Here is a 20813-nt window from a genome sequence, read left to right on the forward strand (position 1 = left end):
ACTGTTATTTAAAATGCTCTGTTGGGAAGGCTCAGTAGTTATTAATTAATAATGCATCAGTAAAGCAGCAAAAAGGCAGGTAAAGATGCAGTTAGAAGTATCGGCTGGGTCTCTGCTGCCTTCAAAATTGTGTTTGTCTCATTTTCTCAGGGTTAGCTCCTTGGTCTGCATTGACTCTGGGTTCTCTTCTTCATATTCCAGGCACTTTCTTTAGAAAATACTGACTGATGAATTAATATGTCCATAATTAAAAGTAAATCAAAACGCATGTTAGCATGCTGATGAGAGGCATAAACTGACTCTTAACGTGATTTCAGCGACAGAAACCTGTCAAGGACTCATAGAAAGAGAACACAAAAATACTCAGAAACTCTGAAATGCAGAAAATTTAAGACTTAAGTATAAAAAGAAAAACCAAAATTTGCATTGAACTGTTGTTATATATTGCTAAATACGATTAGCAATTGAAGTGTGTACTTTAACTAACTAATGAGGTTTATAGACAACAGCAGCACCACGTTGTTATAGTGCTGGTGGGATCAACACTGTGAAAGTCCATGCAAACCTGGGCTAAGTGGGGTTAGAATTAGACCAAGTGAATGCTGCTGCTTTTGAAGAGAGAGGATGAACTATTTGGAGATTTCCTATACCCACTGCTGGCTCAGCGTTGAGATCTATTTAGCAATATTCTGTTTGCATTTTACTTTCATGCTGATTACCACATTTGTGATGTGTCCTATTTTTGTGTGGCAATTGGTAATCTGGAAAACTTACTTGGTGTGCAAGATTTAATATTAATTCCTGCTGTCATGCTGACAATGAATTAGCTTTTTGGACTCTATCATATGTTCTCAGCAGGCACACGTGTAATTAAAATGAGCACATGTTGGGTTTCATATTAACTCTCAAATCACCCTTGGCAAAAGGTCTCTGTGCTCTTTTGGGATTATACACTAGGGCAATGTAATTATAGTGTCAGGTGTAACTTATTTTCAAATACTTCTTCATTTAATGTAATATTAACCCTTTCGGTACTAGGTGACTTTTGGATTTGGAGAGTGAATTTGTTCAAATAGAAGGGTGGCCAGCAAACAGGCGTTTTATTTCAGATGTTGTCTTCAGTTCTGTGAAAGTTGTCCTGTTGGACAGTAAGCATTTGGCATCTTAAGGCATCGAATTAGTTTACATAAAAGAGTCATTCCAGAAATTAAAAGTGTTTTTACATTAAGGAAAAGATGGTGCTTCCTGTGACAGGAAAGTCAGGGTGGTAAGCAAATTGCTTTTTCTTTTTACTTGACCTGTTCTAAAATAATATTCTGAAGTATTCTAAAAGACTTCCTTCAGAGGAAATTTCCTGAACTACTGCCTTAGAGGTACGTTTTCTCTGGGTTCCTTCTTTTAACATTGAACTTGGGTGGTAATGTTCAGAACTTCCTTCAGTTGATGATAAGTGGTACCATTAAATTGAATATAAACATAAAAAGGGAAGGGATTGTTTGACATGAATAAACTAGAATAGTTAAATAGTAACCTGTCTTTGATAGGAAATGTAATGCTTTCTTTTTAACCTTTAGAATTAGATGCAGTGCTTTCACTAAAGAAGTTACTTTGCGCAGTCCCTGAGTAGGCAGCACAATCTGCACACTGCAGTTTGGTTTACAGACAAGCGTGCTGGCACTGGATGTTTTGAAGTAAAGGCACGTTGGCGTCTGAACGATGCTCCTAGTCGTATGGTTTAGTTTTAGGTAGTCCTATGGGGAGCAGTGGGTTGGACTTGATGATCCTTATGGGTCCTTCCCAACTCAAGATGTTCTATAATGTGGAAGAAAGACTTTTTCCTGACTCTAGAAATAAATACTCAAAACTGATTAGATGTGAAGACAATTCGACTTCATGTTTTAAAGCGAGATTACAGCAAAACCAGCTGAGTTGTAAAAGGATGCGTGGGCAGAATCTGCTAAGGAATATAGACTTTGCCTGGGGAAAAAATAAGTTATATATTACTGAAAACTCTTCTAATGATCTTCAACAGGCTACTTTGGCCTGCATTTTTGACGGTATTAGTCAGATCTACAGTCTTCCAGCACTTCCAGTGAGTGTGGCAGGAGCCAGACACTCAGATTGGTAGGGAGCAGTTTTCGGGAGGGAGGTGTCACTGAGGCAGAAGGAGAAGGATCCTCAAAAATGGCTCAGTTTTGGTGGGGGCCAGGTGATGGGTTCTGCCCTGTCAGTCTCACAGACGAAAGGGAGACAGAAAGTGGTGTGTGTAAAGATAAACAGTTCGCCTTCTAGCAATACTGCCTTGGGAACCGATATGAATGTCAAAATAAAGATATTGGAAAATAAATTATATTCGAAGGAAATTGCAGCTCAGTTGTGTTTGATTCTTTTAGCTAGAATGGAGGATTGTTAAGGCAGCTCAAAGTTAATCTGCATTTATATAGATCAAGAATTGTTCAGAGCTGGAACATGAGCAAACTGAGCAGAATTTGGTTCAGACATGCTAATTCTCTTTTGATACTAATTTTACACTGTTGGTTTTCCATTGATTTCAGATGAGTGACTCCTGCTGCATGGCAGGAGATGGACTGAAATGAATTCAGCAGATGAACTGGAGAGAGTTATGTTGCTACTACTCATTACTAACTCCTTGCCTTAAAAAGTAGTATCTATCCTTAGCTACAATTCTCCTGATTTTCCAGTGCTGCGGTTGTACCTTTCTGTGCTCGGGGTGCTAGCATTCCCATCCGTTCTGATCCTACCCTTGCAAATAGTAAAGTACACAACTATTTTTGCAACAAACCTATTGGGGCTTTTTCCCTGTCTCTCTTCCCTCCTCTACCTCCTCATCCTCCTCTTCTTAAAGATGCTCAAAGTATTAATCATGAGAAGGACTGGCTTCACCTACCCTATGTGCAGATTTAGTTGCTGTCACTCAGGTGCTGGGTGTCCAGGGGCTGTGGAGCACTCGCTCCTCAGTCCGGGAGTCTGCAGTTCATGGCAAGCTTTAACCAAGTGACAGCCAGGGAGTCTTTCAGTTGTTACTGCTATGCTCTGCCAATATTTCTTATTTTCCCTGGTCTCTTTTTTTAAATAAACATGTCATTTTACAATCTGTGAGGTGTTTCTTGTGTTTCACACTTTTTCATCTCCTAAATTAGTTTTGCTTAGCAGTTTTGCTGCCAGTTGATGATTTTTATGTCCTACTGTACCATAAAAGCCAAGTTGTGAATGAATTTGTTTAGTTTGGGGCTCCATCTTTTTAGAGGAGGAGGAATTGAACTACGCGTGAATGCAAGCTTCCCCCACCCCACCCCCTTTTTTAAGCCTCCCCTTGTAATAGGAGTGGTCAAATAGCTTGTGTATGAGTGAGCAGGTGGCAGAAAGAAAAAACCCCACAATTATATTGGAAGCCAACGCTACTGAATTACATCTAGAGCTTCAAAGCATTTTCTAGCACTTGCTTTACCTAATTAAAATGCATAACTACTTGGACATGTGCCCTGTCTCATAGTATGCTGCACCGTTAAGTTATTCCTAGAGATCCACGCTAATACATCATGCTCGCTTCTGCCAGACTCCCCAAATTCAGTCGTGTGGGATAAGCTACACACAAGTAGAGCCTCCCTGAAGCCAAGGTCCTGCTAAAACCTTGCCAGCGGATGGGTGGCAGTGTTGGAAGGGCGGGATTGGTCCCAACGGCTGTCAATGGCAGGTGCCTGGTGCCAAATTTACTGCCTCGCACCGCTAGCATGAAGCGGAGAGTTGCAGAATGAGAAGACAGACTCTGAGGAGCAGAGCTAAATAACTTTAGCAATAATATCCATTAATATTTTTGCATGTAAAAGGTCAGCGTTAAATTTTTTTATTTTAAACATTGCACGGATCTTTTGCAGCATAGAGTGGACTTTACTACAAGTTACTGTTTAAGCAGCTCCTTGACGTCCAAGGGCATCATAGCCTTGTTAAAATCTGAGGAGAAATTTATAACTCTATCTTATAAATTATGGTATTATTGCAAGAATGTATTTCACATACAGATTCTCCCCAGATGCTTTTAACAGCAGCCAGTAACTTATTTAGTCAATCAAATGACATTTTCTGCACATTGGGATTTTTTAACAACGAAACTGAAATATCTAGTGAAATACAGAAAAATCACTTTATTTTGCTTTTGTTGAACATTTTCTGTTGCCAGCAATTTGATTTTCCTTTTTTTTCCTCTAGTGGTATGTTAATGGGATCTTTTTATACCATGATGGAGTAATAGAAAGAAAGTACTTTATTTTAGCAGCAAGATCACACTGTTTATTCCTTGCCCATAAATATAAGTGTGAGTATACATCCTTGTGAAAACCAATCTAAATAATTTTCACGAGAACATTTAAAAACTCAGGCTCAGTTAACAAGTAGTAATTTGTTCCTTGCTTGCAAAAACATCATATTAGGAATTGTTTTCCCTGTTGGTTCAAATGGATGAATGTTAAAAGGCCAGCATCCATATCCACCTGCTAAGGCTGTCGTCCACTTACTCTTAGAAAAATCACTACTAAGTAACATATTCAGGTGTGAAAGGGGGAGTTAAAACCATGTTTTCAGCTTCTTGCGCATATTTAATTATAGATGTTTATGAGTGAAAGAGATTTTAATAGCTAAAATCTCTCTTCTGCGTGGCGAGCTTGCTTTTGAAATTGCTGGGAGTGCTGACCGTGAGGAGTGTGTTGGGGCAGACGTGTTGGCTGCTAAGGCAGGCGGCAGGGCTGGAGTCAGCCTGTTCGAGGGCAGGGGTTGGGCTGAGGCGCAGCAGAGCGCGGGCTGGAAAGCGGAGAAGGCATTTAGCAGCTGTCTTGTAAATGGATGTTTCACTCACACGGAACTGATCACAATGAAGCATGGAATTCAAGATATGATTTTCAAGGCACCCTAATTGGATTAGAGGGATTGCATTAAAGATATGTTGGCTATGAAATGTTTAGAGGATTAATGCTCGATGACTTTCTTCTTAAACCATCTTTACTAATCCCTCTTGATCAGAAACAGCTTCTGGAAAGCATTCCAGCCAAGAAGGAGAGAGCCCAGCCCTACCTTTCCCATCTCCAGGAAGAGCAGCGTAGGTTGTAATACTCAGTGCACAGACCAAAATTCTCCCTTTTAATTAGATCCACAGTACTTATTGTCACTGGTGCTTGATTTTTCCAAAAATGCACATATTTACTTCCGGAATGTTTTCCATGTTAATGAACAATTCTGCAGTACAGGGGTGGCCCGTGCAAGAATTAACATCCATCTATTTCTCCTGTGTTTTGACCTGTCCATGTGTGTTAAAATCTAGCTAAAGTGGTGCAGTGTTATTTATTATTCCAATGTTATTGTAATTTAGCATCCCATATGAGTAATCTTTTGAAGTCTGCCAAAGGAACCAGTTTTAATTGCTTATATTAGAATGTATTTGCTGTTGGAAATGTTACGATATAATTATGTTGTATTCCTCTATCTGACAAGTAATATACTAGGAGAAGATTGGTCCTCTTTTTCTTCTGTGTTCGGTAAAATTGTTCAGGCTCATCCTTTAAGTAGTACACATGGTAGCAAGCTTTATTGAAGTACAAGAACTGATCAATGATAAAATAATTCACGTACTGTTCAGATGGACAAATGAGAAGTACTTCATGTAGAGAGCATGAGGTAGACAAGGTGAGATTATGTTCTCTAGGAATTTAAATTACACAGAATTAGCTCATTTGATGCACGTAATAGAGAGACATGATTGCATGGATGCACGCCAATATTAAGGGAAGGCATGGATCTTTGAAAAGTATTTAGGGCTCTAATTCCTGTCTAATGGGTTCCCGCTTCTGCTCATCAAAAGTACTTTGCCACCTCAGGAGCCTTTGAGCAGTGGGTGACAAGGTGGGGAGCTTGAAGCAGGGAGGCTGGAAATGTTCTGGTCTTGCTGGGAGTGCCAGCTGAGCTGAGCCTTGTGATCTGCAGAGCTGAATGTGAATCTGCCAACACTGGAGCTAACGTCCCCGGACTGTGCTGGTTTTGCTGACCAGAGATAAGAAGGAATCCCAGGTGCTACAGGGGAAAGCACGCAGAAACGGAATGGACACGCTTCTGCAGCTCTCTTGCTTGGGAGGAGATTTGCTTCGGGTCGTTTGGGAAAACCATTGCTTACCAGTATCTTTTGACATAAGGGATATCTGACAAATAGTTATGTGTCAGCACACACGGGGAAAAACATATGCTCTGAATGCAGAAACTGCATTTGTTTCTGTGGGAAGGTAGTGGGCTAGGTGTGGCGTTTTAGTTTAAATATTTCAATTCCAATTTTTTTAACTAACCTGCCAGTGTGTGTATACACATACAAGGCATATATTTGTTTATGGTACGTACACATACATGAATCTGGTGTCTCATGCATCTCGTCTTGCCACAGCGTGGGATTCCTGAAAGCGCTCAGCTGTGTCCCGGCCCTGCAGCTTTTGAAATCCGTAAAGCTTAACTCGAAGGGATGCAGAGGAAGCAAAGCCTGACAGCTTTGGAGCGAATCTGCTCAGACATGTGCTATTTATCTGTTCTCTCTCTTTTGCCTCTGTTGTGAAATCCCTGTTAATTTCACTTGCAGTGCAACTAGTGTCAGCTAGAACATAAGGCTAAATTTTTACATTTTGCAACACACGGACGCAAGGCAAATGTTTGCGGGTTTATTTCTGCTCTTGCTAATGTCAGTCTTTATTCTCGGTACCTAACTAGACCTTTTCAAACTAGCTATGTAAAATACCTGTGAAAGTCTTGACTTTTTTGGTCTGTTTCCAACATTATGTTCATAATCATCTTGGGCACAGAATAAAGGCAGACTCTGTCCTTCCAATTCTGCAGTCAAAAAATAGGAGACAGATGTAATGGGAATCTCAAAGGAAGGATTAATTTCAAGTTAGCAGACCAGATCCTCGTATAAATTAACTTGAACTTGGTCCTGGCCTTACACCAACTGATTATAATGATTAACTGCTCATTTCTTAAGAATATCTGGGGAAAAGATACTTTACATAGGTCTTGAAAGATGACAGCACAGTTAAACAGAATGGGAAGACATTGATCAGGCAGGTAACAAACGTGCTTTTATCTACCTATTAATTTTTTCATAGTCTCAGCAGTACACAAATATCTCCTGGGTGGTTATGTGAGGTAGAGACTTAACTATGTAATTGCTTATGTTTTCACTCCGTATTGATTATATGTGCTGTGAGCATGACAGGAAGAGATGCAGTAAAGGTTACGGATGTGCCAGTCTCCAAACACACTGCAAAACACAGAAACAGGCTCTGGAATCAACAAAGGCTGTTTCAAATGTGGATTTGAGGCATGAGCCTTGATAGAACTCTGTTGTTATGCTTGGGATTTGTTATGTTGATATTGTTACTTTCTTGTTTAGTGCATAGCTTGGTTGCTCCATAGTAACTGGTTGGCTTTCAAGTTTCTGTTCCTTGGAGGCTTAAACTTGCTGAAGGTTTGAAGCAGAAGAGAAAGTCTGGACTGAAATAAGGGCATTTTCTGTGTTTTCTTCTCGTCCTGCACAAGAGTTCTAAAGGCTTCTCCAGCAGGGAAGGGAGCCAAGTACTTAAGTGTAGAGAAAAGCTGACTCTGAAGCCCATTGTTGGTTTTAGCAGGAATGGTGGTGAGCCTGTCATCGGTGTCCAAGTTGGGGTGTAATCTGTCTGTAGCGAGAGGGCTGGCATCCTCTGATGTGTCATTCAGGCCACCTAAATCAGTAGCTGATTGTCTAATCTAGGTGCCCTTAGGGCAAACCGCAGGACCTGGGAGCACCTCTGGGCTTCCCCTGGGCTGCCATCACCCAGGTCCCCAGGAAACATCTGTACTGTACCAGGAAGAGACTGATGTACATGTGGTCCACCACTGTTGCCTGGGAGAAACCTGATTCTATCAGCAGAAAGGAGCCTTGTAAAGGAGCCTTGTTGCCACTGTGGCCAATTCTGCTGCTATTGCGATTGCTTGAACAGCCTCTGGAAAGTCCTTCTGTCTCCACAGACTGTTTGAAGAGGCTGATGTGTTAGATCAGGCACCTAAATTTTATTGCTGCACTTGGGCGGTGTGAATCTCGCCACTGTCCCCAATCGGGGGGCAGGGCACTGCAGGCAGCTCGATCGCCAGCAGGACTGGTGGGGGCTCTCCAGGGGCACTTGCTGGTGGCCAGTGGCCTGTAGCATGCAGCAGCTAAACAAGCTGGGCAGAGGAACGGGGGGATACCTCCCGGTGCTGCAGTGGTGTTTTTGTAGAAGCCACGGTACTGTTAGTGTAGCTGTGCCCAGAAAACGCAAATAGTGGATGAGGTTTTATAAATGCTTCAGTTTGGGTTTGTGTCATCAGTTTTCTTGGGAGTGGTGGGATGACTTATCTCGTCTGACAAATTCCTGTTCTCATCGGTTTTGGACTGTTGAAAGGAGCATCCGTAGCAACAATCGGTGGTGGGTAAGATATCTAAACACGTGCCCCATCTCAACCCTTTCACTCCTTTTTTTTCTTTCTGTCATCTCTCCCCTCCTAATGAGCACAAGGTTTCCCTGACAGCAGTCGCTCTGCTGGGTGGGAGTCAGCTCTTGGGCCACAAGACTCGAATGAAGTGTCTCGCTCTGCAGTGAGCTTGCTGGGACGAGGAGGGCGGTTCCACCCATTAAGAAAACCTTCACACCTTATGTGTAAACCGTAAAAGGCAGGACTGCTTTTTTTCTTTTGCCTTGAACGTGTTGTCACAGAACTGGTGCGTTCAGGCATTACTCCTGGTTTCTGTGATTAGATGGTTGGTCTCCACAAGTTTTGACTCTGAGCTGGGGATCCCACTCCGAATGGGCTGCTGGTTAGTGTTGAGAGCAAAGCTGGAAAAAGCTCTCTTTTATTGGAGCATTTTCTTAGGGCTGAAATGGTACAAGTACCTGTAAGTAGTGGTCTTCCTCTTTTTTTGTGGTTTTTAAGAGCGTTACCTCCCAAATGTTAGGTCAAACTAAGCTATAAGGTGCAAAAGAAGTGCACAGTCTTTGCAAGAAATATTTGTGTCTGTTGTTGGATTTGCTTTATATTATCTCTCTAAAGTCCAATAATATCATTGAATATAATAAAAATAACCTAATGCTCACTTAGAAGGCATTTTGTATTCACCCTAATAATACTGATCATGATGAACTAATTGGCTGTTAATTGATATGATAAATATTATTATTAGGAATTTCATTCTAATTCAACATTAATTCATTTACTGTTGCTTTTGAGTGTTATTTATTTATTCATGAGAGTCAGTGGGAAAAGGGAGAAAATACTTGGCTAATACACTCTAGCAAAGCTACAAATAATTGAGATTTCTCTCTCAGGAATGCTACCGTTTTCATAATTAGAATAGTCAGAAAAGCAAGCTTGTTACTGAGATTATTGGCCTGCCTAGATAAGTATCGTAGTAAATTATGTTTAGTGTGTGTTGCAAGTGCAGTATAGCTGTATCTGATAATTAGTCGGTCATTTGCAAATCATAAAAATGGTTTCAGTAACTACTCGAGACTGACTGCAAAACAGAACAAAGTCTTTGTTTGAAATATGGCAGACTGCTTCAAACCAAATGCCCCCTGGTTTTGTTTGAAATTCAGTGGATATAAATGTGCTGTTGCAACACACGTGTACATGCATACACACAACCTGAAGTTCTGTACTGAGATTGATTTTAAACAGTCCTGTGTTATCCCAACTGCTTTCAAGAATTTTGTGATACAAAATATTTCTATCTTTGTTCTCAAGGTTCTTATATTTCTTCATTTACAATGAATCCTTCAGATCATGCGAAAACCATCCACAAAGTTTTCTGGTACAGGGTGTCTTTCCGGATTTGCTTAATGGATGATACCTGCCCCAATGGGTTCTTGAGTGAGTCTGGGGAGTGATGCATGCAGCACGAATGTTGAATAGCTGTAACAGAAGGATGACAAAGCTGGGATGGAAATGTTTTCTTTCAAATCCAAAACAGAATTATTTTTTTTTCTTTCCCTTCCTTGGGAAAAGATAGAAACAATTCATCATCTTATGATTCAGCAGGTGAATATGAAACCGTTGTACATGTGTCCAATCACTCCCTACCTTCCTTTTTTCATGCACTTTATTTTTCTGTTCATAGGCAAGGTAGAAATCTCTCCAGCACAGGTGTTGCAGCAGAACTCAACCCAAATCTGTAATGACAGTGAGTTTCCTTTTTTATGCAAAATTCTGCAGGGCTGCAGAGCTGCTTATCAGTTCACAAAATCACTGTAGAGAAACTTCCAGTGATCTCCTGAAGGGAATTGTCCAGCTGTAAAGCAGTGGCTCTTCTCCTCTGACTGCCCTAAGTTTATACTGTCACTCTCTGAAATGATTAAAGCAGATTCAAAAAGCCCACATCAGCAGCCCCTTTGTTCCAAGCCAGGGCTTCTGCTCAGCGTGGAAAGAACATTACTGAAGTCTGTCTCTAATGTTAAATGGACTAGTCATTGAGTGCTTGTAAATTATGTCTCGCTGCTTCCTGCCTACCTTGCATGGATTTTTGCTTATGGGTTACTTGATCATATGAACTTACAGAGGATCATAAATTGCTTCTGTAATTCATGGTAGAGTCCGAGAGTGAAAAATACTAGAATAGGGTTGTTGAGATAAAACATTACTGAAAAAAAAATTGAATATCCACTTTTCAATAGCAGCATGATTTCTGAAATTTTATCCAAAGTGCTCAATGCTAACTCACAGATAAAAAGTATGGGTAACAGCAATTTTAAGGAAACCTACGGAACATAACCAGCAACATTTCATTCTGTAAACCATAAGCATCCCTCTCAAATCCCTGTGCCCTGGGGACAGTTGCCCAGAAGGTCTTCTCAGCTGATTTCACCTCTCCTCTCTCCTACTTTGCTGAGCAAGTTAGAACCCTCTAAAAGAAGCCACACGTATGACCAGTCATGTTAATTATCATCATCAGGAACTTGGTTGGCTTTGCTAGAGGTGAAACCCAGCCCCTGTTTGACCTGGGCAGTGGATGTGCTCAGTTCAGCTGGCACGCAAGGGTACCGATTCTCTGAGATGCTCATGTGGCTTTTTAGAGGCACAGGAGAGCAGGCGATGGCCTGGCAGCGAGCAGGACGTGTCTGTCATACATGGAGCTCTGGGTGGCTGGTTCTTTGTTAGCATACATAGAATCATTGAATCATAGAGTTGTCTAGGTTGGAAGAGACCCTTGGGATCATCGAGTCCAACCATATACCCTACTCTACAAAGTTCTCCCCTACACCATATCCCCCAACACCACATCTAAACGTCTCTTAAACACATCCAGGGATGGTGACCCAACCACCTCCCTGGGCAGTCCATTCCAATGCCCGAGCACTCTTTCTGTGAAAAATTCTTTCCTAATGTTCACCAATGTTCCACACGTTCACTACTGTTCCACACGTTCACCAAAATTGCACGTGCTGCCCAGGCCACATTTTGGTGAGTACTCTTATTTGCCAGAGAGGTCTTCTACACTCTGAATAGACCAGTGGGCATTTTACATATAACTAGTAATATAATTAAAAAATAAAAATAAAAATCAGTGCTCACCTAAAATCTTTCCTTTCACTGAAGGGCCACCGTGGAAACAAATGAATATTTTCCTAGAGTGGAGGAGAAAATTGGCATCCCAAAGTTGGGATCAATGTTGCTAAAGATAGTTTCTAGGTTCTGGTACAGGAAAAATTGCTTTTTCATCTAAGTATGATTAACACATGCTGTGCTTCAGGAGTTACCTTGCCTCTGCAAGGTGTCTTCATCGAAGGTACTGTGGGAAGAGAGAACATCCCCCCTTGAGTCTGATGGCAATGAGGCACTTGCTGTAATGGATCATTGGGCCTTAAGTCCAGCAAGAGCTCTGAATAAGTCCAGGTAAATGTTGCTGTTATCAACTCTCAGACAAAGACTTCTCATAAGGTCCTGATGGCTGACTGGTAAATTGCTCAGTGAAGTTTTTTGTTGTTATGATATAACTCCAATTACTTCTGTTACTAGGTCTGTTACAAAAATTGGGCTTTCTAAATGAAGGAATCTATTATTTTATTTTTTTTTTAATCTTGTCACCATTTGAACAAGGCAAAACTGGTTTTGCTCTAACCAAAAAGGAAAACATTTCCAGATGAAAGCCAAGCCTGGAAATTTTCAACCTGCTGTCCTGAGTTGTGAGTAATTGAAAAGAAGGAGTTTATAGTGGAAATCTGAGTTCGGCAACTGCCACTCAGCTGGCTGTTGCAGAAATGGTCCCACTGAAGGGAACGGGGCTGCTCCTGTAGGGACTGTAAGTAGGGACTGCAGAGCTCTGCCTCTTTGGAGTGATTATGGCTAGTACTCCCGCTGTAATGACAGGGCTTCTGATTGCATTTATGGATGTAATAGCAGTAAATAGTGTGCTGAACTACACAGCAATAACTCTTTTGATGTCCTCTATCCATTGATTCAAGCTATCAAGGCAGAGTACACACACGCAGCTGTGTTCCGATGAAGTCGGCAGCATCCAGGTATCTTTGTGCAGAGGTATCCCGTTGAACAGCCAGGACAATACCAAGCTGAGAATAGAAGTTAGTGGATTGATTTACAAAAAGTAATATGGCATACAAAATTTATTAAAAGATTGCTTCATGCTGCTAGAGAAGTCTGATGATCTCATTAATTAGCAATAGAAGTAAAAGATTAGCAGGTTGGCTGTGAGTTATATTGGTGGATGATTGAGCATAACGTGGCACCACAACAAACATGAGAATGATTGCACTATGTTTATTATTCTGGCATTTAGTAATACCGCAATAGTCGAAGATTAAACTCTTAATTATGAATATTGATTTCTCTGGGCTCTAGAAATTGCAAGTTGAAATTGCACTAGAGCTGAGATTCTCCTGATACCTGCAGAAATAGGTACAGGTTTTCCTGCTAACACACGTTGATGTCAGTCCTGTCACACTTCGAGCAGGAAGCCAAAAAGGTAACTTTGGCTTTTCTCAGTAAGTTTGTGAAAGGCGTTTTGTCGCAGAGCAATATGCCACATTTTTGTTTTCAGTCTAGGATAGCAAAATAAATACACTTTGATATGAGGGCTAGAGAATGTTTGTTAGGAGCTGGGTGAGCACGGCCACTTCTGTTGAGGTTCCACGTGGCAGTTTCTCTAAAGCAAGGCAGCATGAGAAGTCACTCTTCTATCCACCATTTCCGTTGCGTAACGAAACGGCAAACTTTGAGGAAGTTTAAGACAAGTGCTGCTGCTTCCAGGCCAGAGGTACTGTTTCACCTGTGCCAGATGGCTATAACGAGGACACTCCATTCTCTCTCCCCACTCACTCATACGTGCAAAGCTATTTCTGAGGTTAGAGCTGTGCTCCCAAGATGTACCTGTAACATAATATTCATGGGTTTTGTTTTACCTTGTATTAACGTTGTGGGCTTTTTATTATACTTTATAATACACTGGTCTGTGTAAGTCATCCTAGAAAAAGGGAGTTCCCTAAACGTGTAGGAATGTTCACTTTACAGGCAATGCCACGCTCAGAGGAACTCCCTGAGGTGCAGCTCCAGTCCCACTGAGACAGCCCCAAGCAACTGAGGCAGGGGAAAAAAAGAGTTCTCCTGTCTTGGCTTGACTCATTTTTCTTGAAAAGGCAGACGCTGACATGTGGAGCGGTAGCAAGTGTTAGTGAAGGCTGCGCGTAGGGAGTGCCGCAGAGGAAGGAGCTGCCCATGACTCATCTGTACCTGGTGAGCGAGAAGGAGAAAAGTGAACAGAGGTCAAAATATTTTCAAGGGCTGTTTGGGACCAGAGAGAGAAAGGTGATCTTGGCAACTGCTTTTTGTTGGACTGAAGTGGACAAGGGTGGAGGCCACTCAAATTGGCACCCTGAGTGAGCTTTAGTGCGTGTGGCAAATGGCAATGTAGGAGTACTACCTTAAAATCCTTTTAGATTTTTATCACTGCTGAATGGTACGATGTTAAGTGAAATCATCTGGTGCGTCTTCTGTCCTAACACCCAAAAGGGGACATGCAAATGATGTGCAAAACTTTGGTATGCACAAGTGTCATAGAAATGCAGTGGTTAGAGCTATTAAGATCTGGACATGGCTTATGCAGCTCTGAAGTCCTACTGTATTTTTCAGTAAGGAGGTACTCAGTTGAAGGCTTCCTGCCGATTTCATTTTATTTGCAAACCAGGCTAGTTCTTTATCAGTGGAGTAGTCTGCAAAGTAGAGGGTGCTAATCAGCCATGGGCTAAAATGCAGGAAGTAACAGTATAGAGCAGAAGTAGCAGATATTCTGACAGATGGAAAAAATACATCATTCTTACCTTCGTCAAATTCCAGGCAGCCAAGAATAGAATTAGATTAAAGAAGCCGTAATAATATGCAGGTGGAAAATGGGACTATAAAAACCTAAACCTAAAAGAGAAGGAAGGAAGGAGCGTGTGGGAAAAGAGGTTAGAGTAGGAAAACAGTAGAGAGGAAAGTAAGTCACTACAGGAATTTATTAGAGAAACACAATGAAGCGAGGTGGCATTTCAGATGAAAATTCAGGAGGATTTTGTTCTCAGTAATCGCTAGATAAATGATAGTGTGGGTATTGAAAGCAAGTTAGTTCAAAATAAAAGACCCACAATATGGCTATTTTAAATTCCCCTCACCTTCTACATATCATTGCAGAAAGCCACTAATTTCAGAAGAGCGGTATCCAAAAATGTAATGAAAACCACTAAAAATATTTGAGTCCGTTGATGGGACATCATCGGCTTGAAATCAAAGCAGTTTAAAAGAAAAATGGGTTGTTTTAGCAACTGCAATTGCCCTTCATTCCCCTGTCAGTTCTCCTTGCAAGCACATTTTCTTTCTTTCACAGTCCCTTTATGTCCCTGTCGCTGTGCAGAAGGCCGAAGCACACGCGTTGGGAAGATCATCAGCTCTGTGGGAGAAACAGTAGAACTGCGCATAGGCAAATGGCCATAATAAACAAACTGAAAATGATAGAAGAAACTAAATTTAAGCTTTTTTTCTAATCTTTTAATGCTGTTCAGCGGAGTCTTACTGAATGGTGGAGGCTTTTTTAAAGAAATACCATTTAAGTTGTTGGTGTCCCATTTAAAGTTGAGTGATTCGTGGGGCTAAAAATTTCCTGATGGATATTCTTGATACAAGTGGGGTCGTTAAAGTTGCACTAATTTATGAGCAGATAGATGTTCCTTGAGGGGCTGCGGAGAGGTAAGGGTCTTCTACATGGGACAGTGAGCCTCTGGGACTCTGTATGCTCTTTAGTGCGCAATATCTGCGTATATTCCTGGATAGACACATAGATGCCTTTTAGCCGCTTATATGGTCCAGCAAAGAGACTTATTGCAGAGACTGAGTACTCCTGGAGCTCCAGGATGGAAAGAACAGATTGACTTAAAGCAAGTGTGCTAGGGAAGCACTGCTGAGGAGGAAAAACTTGAAGGGAAGGTTATGGGAGGCGTGGATCTGCCTGGATGGGAGAGCCAGGATCTACTGTTCCCATTGCAGCAGGATCTCTCTCTCGTGGTTGTCTAAAAGAAAGTTTAAACTCTAATAGTATGAATATCTGCCCTGGACACCTGGCATCTGCTAAATGGCATCAATTTATCTCTAACTCACTTGGATACTTAATTGGTTCACCAGGCTCTTGTTGGGACAGTAGGAAAAATCCAGCTTTTCTGATAGTGAGAAAAGAAAAAGTGATTAGTAGTTCTTATAAAAGAGTTTGCGACCCAGTTCTGTTGTTTTTGTAGGAGAGGAGGGGAGACACCACTTTCAAACAAAGGAGGTTGAAGTCCTGTCCCACCTGTGGTTGTTAGCCTCACTGGGGAGTTTTACTGAGCTGGTGATTTATTGAGAACGTAGGAGTGCATTGAGTTTGAAGTATTCTATTTGGTCCAAGTGTTGCGTATGGTTGAAGGCAGGTGTGTTAACATTCTCACATGATTGCAGCTGCTGCTTTCAGCTGGTTCAGCTCATGCATGGCCATTTCCAATAATTAAATACATATAATCAGAAGTTCAGACTTTTCGAGGTTGTGCAATGGATTTGCCTTTTAGAGGAAATAAACCAAAGTAACAACTCAGAACTTTGAAAAGTTGTACCTTTGGGGGGTGAGGGTGGACGGGACGGACAGATGGAGGGGGGGAAGGGACTAAGTAACTTTTGAGACAATGATATTGCCTTTCATTTCAAAAAGAAAAAAGTTAAAATATGCAAGAGGAAAATTGGTGCAGGAGTGGGGGGTTGAGCTTTGAGGCACTTTCCTTCCTTGTCCTGCTTATATTCAAAATTTCAGGTTCTTCCTAAATCGCTTTTGTTGAGAAAGGTCCTTGCAAGGTTGGAGCACTCGAGGTTGTTTAACTGAAGAATGAATGTCAGTTTTTGGATAAAATTGTATTTTTCTTACATTGTGTTCAGGTTTTTGAGTTGAAGAGCTGTTGCACAAATCAAAAACAAAGCGCTTTAAATTCCTGAGTAAAAATGTCCCTCCAGCTCTTCAGTCAATCAGTACAACCTGTCTTAACCTTACGCTGTGGTGTTTGCCTTAGTAAATGGAGATTAGAAATTCCGCTGTTAATATAAAAATGAACATACATTTTAAATAGGATTGCAAGAACCTCTCTCCTACATGAAAAAGTGAAGATATGCAGGTTGCCATTTAAATGTTCCACGATACATCCGCTGTTACAAATAAATGCTGTCAGTTGAGATAATCTTCAGCAGCTGTTAAGTAGCAGAGTTTCAGCAGCTCCTCAGCAGAGCTGTGCTGATCGCAGGAACGAGCATCTTTTGATAAACAGGCGGTTTCATTTCTGAGGGAGCAGGGGGGAAGCTGGCCTTGGCATTTTTTGAAGACTTTGAACAGTGCTTAGAAACTTTGAGGTGATTCCTTTGAAGATGCAAGTGTGTGTACCCAGGTAGAGCTTGGTCCAACTCATAAACATTTCTCCAACTCCACCAGGAAAGCATCTTTCCCCCCCCAAAATCACGCCAGCCTTATAAAACACTCCCACCCCAGTGCAGCAGAGCTGCCTGAGGTACCTGCCCCAGCCCTCCCTGCTCACTCCTGGTACTCCTGGGGACATTCCGATTGGACACAAGAAGAAAATTTTTCGCAATGAGAAAACTCTGCCATTGGAATAATCTCCCCATGGAATTGGTGGGTTCCCCAACACTGGACACTTGTAAGATTCAGCTGGACGGGGTGCTGGGCCATCTTGTCAAGACCATGCCTTTGCCAAGAAAGGTCAGACCAGATCATCCCTGAGGTCCGTTCCAACCTGATATTCTATTATAAGATTCACGTACTCATCCATGTTCCTGCAGCCTTGTCCACGTTGAGGCACGCAGGCAGGGCTGTGTGGGGAAGGCTGTCATGGCTGCTGCCCATGGGGTGATGACATGTATGGTGACAGAGGAGAGGGGTACAATCTTGATGGCACGCAGGCTGGCACCCCTTGAGACTTCTCACTTCTCCTTAGAAACCGCTTTTGAAGAAAGGGCTGAGGTGAAATGTGTACTGCTCTCTGCATCCCTGCCCTGTGGATACACTCAGAGATGTCCTGTGTTTTGTTTTTGAACAGGAAAAGCCAACAACAATGTACAGTGGGATGAGGACTCCGTAGAATACATGCCAGCCAACCCAGTCAGGATCGCATTTGTCTTGGTTGTTCATGGCAGAGCTTCTCGGCAGCTCCAACGCATGTTTAAGGCTATTTACCATAAAGACCATTTTTATTACATTCATGTTGACAAGGTAATATATCACTGGTTATAAATTGCCTGTCTCACCATCTGTCAGTCTACCCATCTCTGTCATCTTCTTCATCTTCTCTTTACCTCTGCTGCATAGAGTGCATGTCACTTTTTGTCTCTCCATCTGTTATATGTTTGGAGCCTCTTTTTTTTTTTAAATTTCTTGTTATCTTCTCTATGTAACAGCCTTCATTTCTCCTTATATGTCTATGAGTATCTATCCATGTCTGTCTGTTGTACATTTAGTTAACAGTAATTGATAAGTTGATGCAGATTGACAGTGGTGGCCCACTGGATGGAGAGCTGACCTGAAGTGCCTTGGGCAAGTTACTTTACTTACACCGTCAAAAGGAGGTAATAACAGTTGCCTCCTTTACGAAAGCCCTTCGGGATCTACTGATGACAAATGATAAATAAGAGCTAGTTACACTGATCAGTGATTACTGTAGTTGTAATAAGAAGAATTAAACAGGGCTCTCTGTACATTTCCAAATTAGTGTTTAGCAAAAGAAGATCGTGCACCATAGTAAGTGAGCGCACTGGCAACGCTCAGTGAGTCAAGAAGTAGAGTTGGTGGTTAGTGAATACAGGGAGGGACAATTTTGGACAGAGTAACTTGAATGTATTACTTTTTTCTCCTGTAAAGCGATCCAATTACTTGCACCGGCAAGTGCTCCAGTTTGCCAGCCAGTACCCAAATGTGAGAGTCACTTCTTGGAGAATGGCAACTATCTGGGGAGGAGCAAGTCTTCTGTCCACCTACCTGCAGACCATGAGGGACTTAATGGAGATGAACGACTGGCCATGGGATTTCTTCATTAACCTCAGTGCTGCTGACTATCCAATCAGGTACAATGAGTATTTTAAGAATGTACATGTTTTGTTCCTAAAGGAAATACGTATCGAAGGATGTAATGACATGACATGTCCATGCTGTGCTGCAAGAAGCAGAGGTCAGAGGGGCAGTTTCTTTTGTCTTACAGCAGAAGATTCCTCTTGCTGAGGCTGGTGTCTGACAGCCACACTTTAGCCAAGGAGAAAATCACCTTACTGTACCACATGGGTCTGCCGCTTACCTAGGAGGGACTGTGGCTGTGAGCAGGCTAGCAGCACTGGTTCTTCACTTTTACTGAGGAAGCAGGGGCTGCTCTATTTAGTCGTTATTTCCAGCAAGGGGCATCTGCAAGAGCGGATGAGTAAAGTAGCAGGAACTACTGGAGCTCAGCAAATGAACCCCAGGCATAGAGAAATTCCTCCCTCCCAGGACTCTTATCAACACTTTGATTTGATGTCTCAGAAAGTGTTGAAGGTATGAATATAGATTCAGTGAAGGTGTAATGTTCTCCTCTTACTTTTTTTAGTACTTTTTCTGCGGAGGATAATGATAGTAGAAGTGACAAGTTGCTAGGAGTCAATTATATTTTCAGCACCAACCATTGCCTGAATATCTTTATTCAGATGGCATCAGGCAAGAAACTTCACGCACCACCACATGACAAGGCTCGTGGTTTTAAGTGAAATGATATTGTTTCTGGATTTACATAACCCAGGCCCCACAGCTGCATTCTGTAAGGTTTACTACATTGTGCAAAAGTAGATAGTCCATAAAAAAAAAAAAAAAACACCACACCAAAAACCCCAAACCCAACAACAACAAAAAAAAAACACCCAAAAAAAGACCCACCCCACCCCAAACCAAGTGTTCTTAAACTGTTTGGTTTAGACTATAAGAATTATCAAAAAGAGGGAAAGAGGAAATCCTCCTTGTGACTTCTGTTTCCCTGTATTTTGAAATGAATTGATGAAAGGGGAAGTAACTTTTTTGGGCAATTTTCTGATGAGTGATGACATAACATGCTTTAATACTCATAGAAAAGAAATATATTAGACGCTTTCACTGCCTTTTGCTGATTAGGTTTCCACAAGATCTCTCTCAATGTATGGGTCTCTTCCTGAAGCTGCTACTCAGACAGAAATCCCCACTGAAGTGAAAAACGAAAAAAACCATGAGCATATGCCTTAGGAAGGATTTTGTGAGAACTGACAAAAGGCTTTATTGCTGGTGCCCATTTCTAAGCACTGTCAGTGAAATGCAACGCATTTGGTGGAGAAAAGTTAGGGAAGAGCAGAAGAATCACAGAGGTTGTGCTGATACTGGACCATGGGGATTTGAATTAAGAAATCATGGTATTTCATGTTGTATCCGATTTAAACCCGTGTGATGTCCAACAGATGAGACCTAACAATTTTGACATATTATCCTTGCTTGTAAGGGAGAGAATGTAGTTCTCTGTGTACCTCTAGAGTTTAGGAAAAGCTATCTTGTTATTCCCTATCATTCACTTTCCCAGTGAGGAATGCTTCACTGGTGAGAAAAAGTAGACTAATTCAAGACCATAAAGGAAGATGTAGGTGGTGGCACTTTGAATCAAGAAAGATAAATTGTAGGAGAATAATTGCTGAAGGTCTAGTATAATTATAGACTAGTTCCATCAGATGTACCCAGTTATCCTTCTGTGCTGTTGAGTCCACCCTAAACACCGTGTAATGCTGAGGCCGTGACCTGCGGCAGGCTCAACTGCTCTTAGTGCCCTGTGGAACAAGTTAAACCACAAGGCCAAATGCGATCAGATAGGCAAGGCCATAAACAATCACAGGATTTGTTGAGTAGCTTGTAGTCAGTTTGGTGTTAATGGATTCTTTCTGATAATGCCATGGTATCTTGCAATCATTCAAACTCTGACAAGTGCCATTCAGCTGGAAAAATTCCAGGTGCTCATTTCTTCATGGGGGAAATTCTTGAAGGTCGTGCTTCTCCATTGCAGCCGCTCTCAGAGCCGCTTGGTGGGCTCTCGGCAGCCGGGCAGGCGTCTGACGTGCTCGCTTCCCGTTCTGTCAAAGTATTCTGTTACCAGAGCTGATGGAAACGTGCTTCCTCTCCACGCCATGCACTTCAACAAAAAGTAAAAAGCCTT

General features: G+C 41.8%; 1 protein-coding gene across 1 annotated transcript in view; it reads left to right on the plus strand.

The window, feature by feature from the left end:
- Window positions 1–20813, plus strand: part of XYLT1 (xylosyltransferase 1) — a gene marked incomplete at both ends in the record, with an annotated part of 207026 nt that overhangs the window by 125494 nt on the left and 60719 nt on the right. Inside the window, 2 exons of the mRNA XM_082490446.1 lie at window positions 17667–17839; window positions 18485–18687. Coding sequence (XP_082346572.1) covers window positions 17667–17839; window positions 18485–18687 — 376 coding nt within the window. The remainder of the gene's footprint in view (window positions 1–17666; window positions 17840–18484; window positions 18688–20813) is intronic.

This window comes from Vanellus vanellus, assembly GCF_965231255.1.
Source record: "Vanellus vanellus genome assembly, chromosome: 14".
Lineage (NCBI taxonomy): Eukaryota > Metazoa > Chordata > Aves > Charadriiformes > Charadriidae > Vanellus > Vanellus vanellus.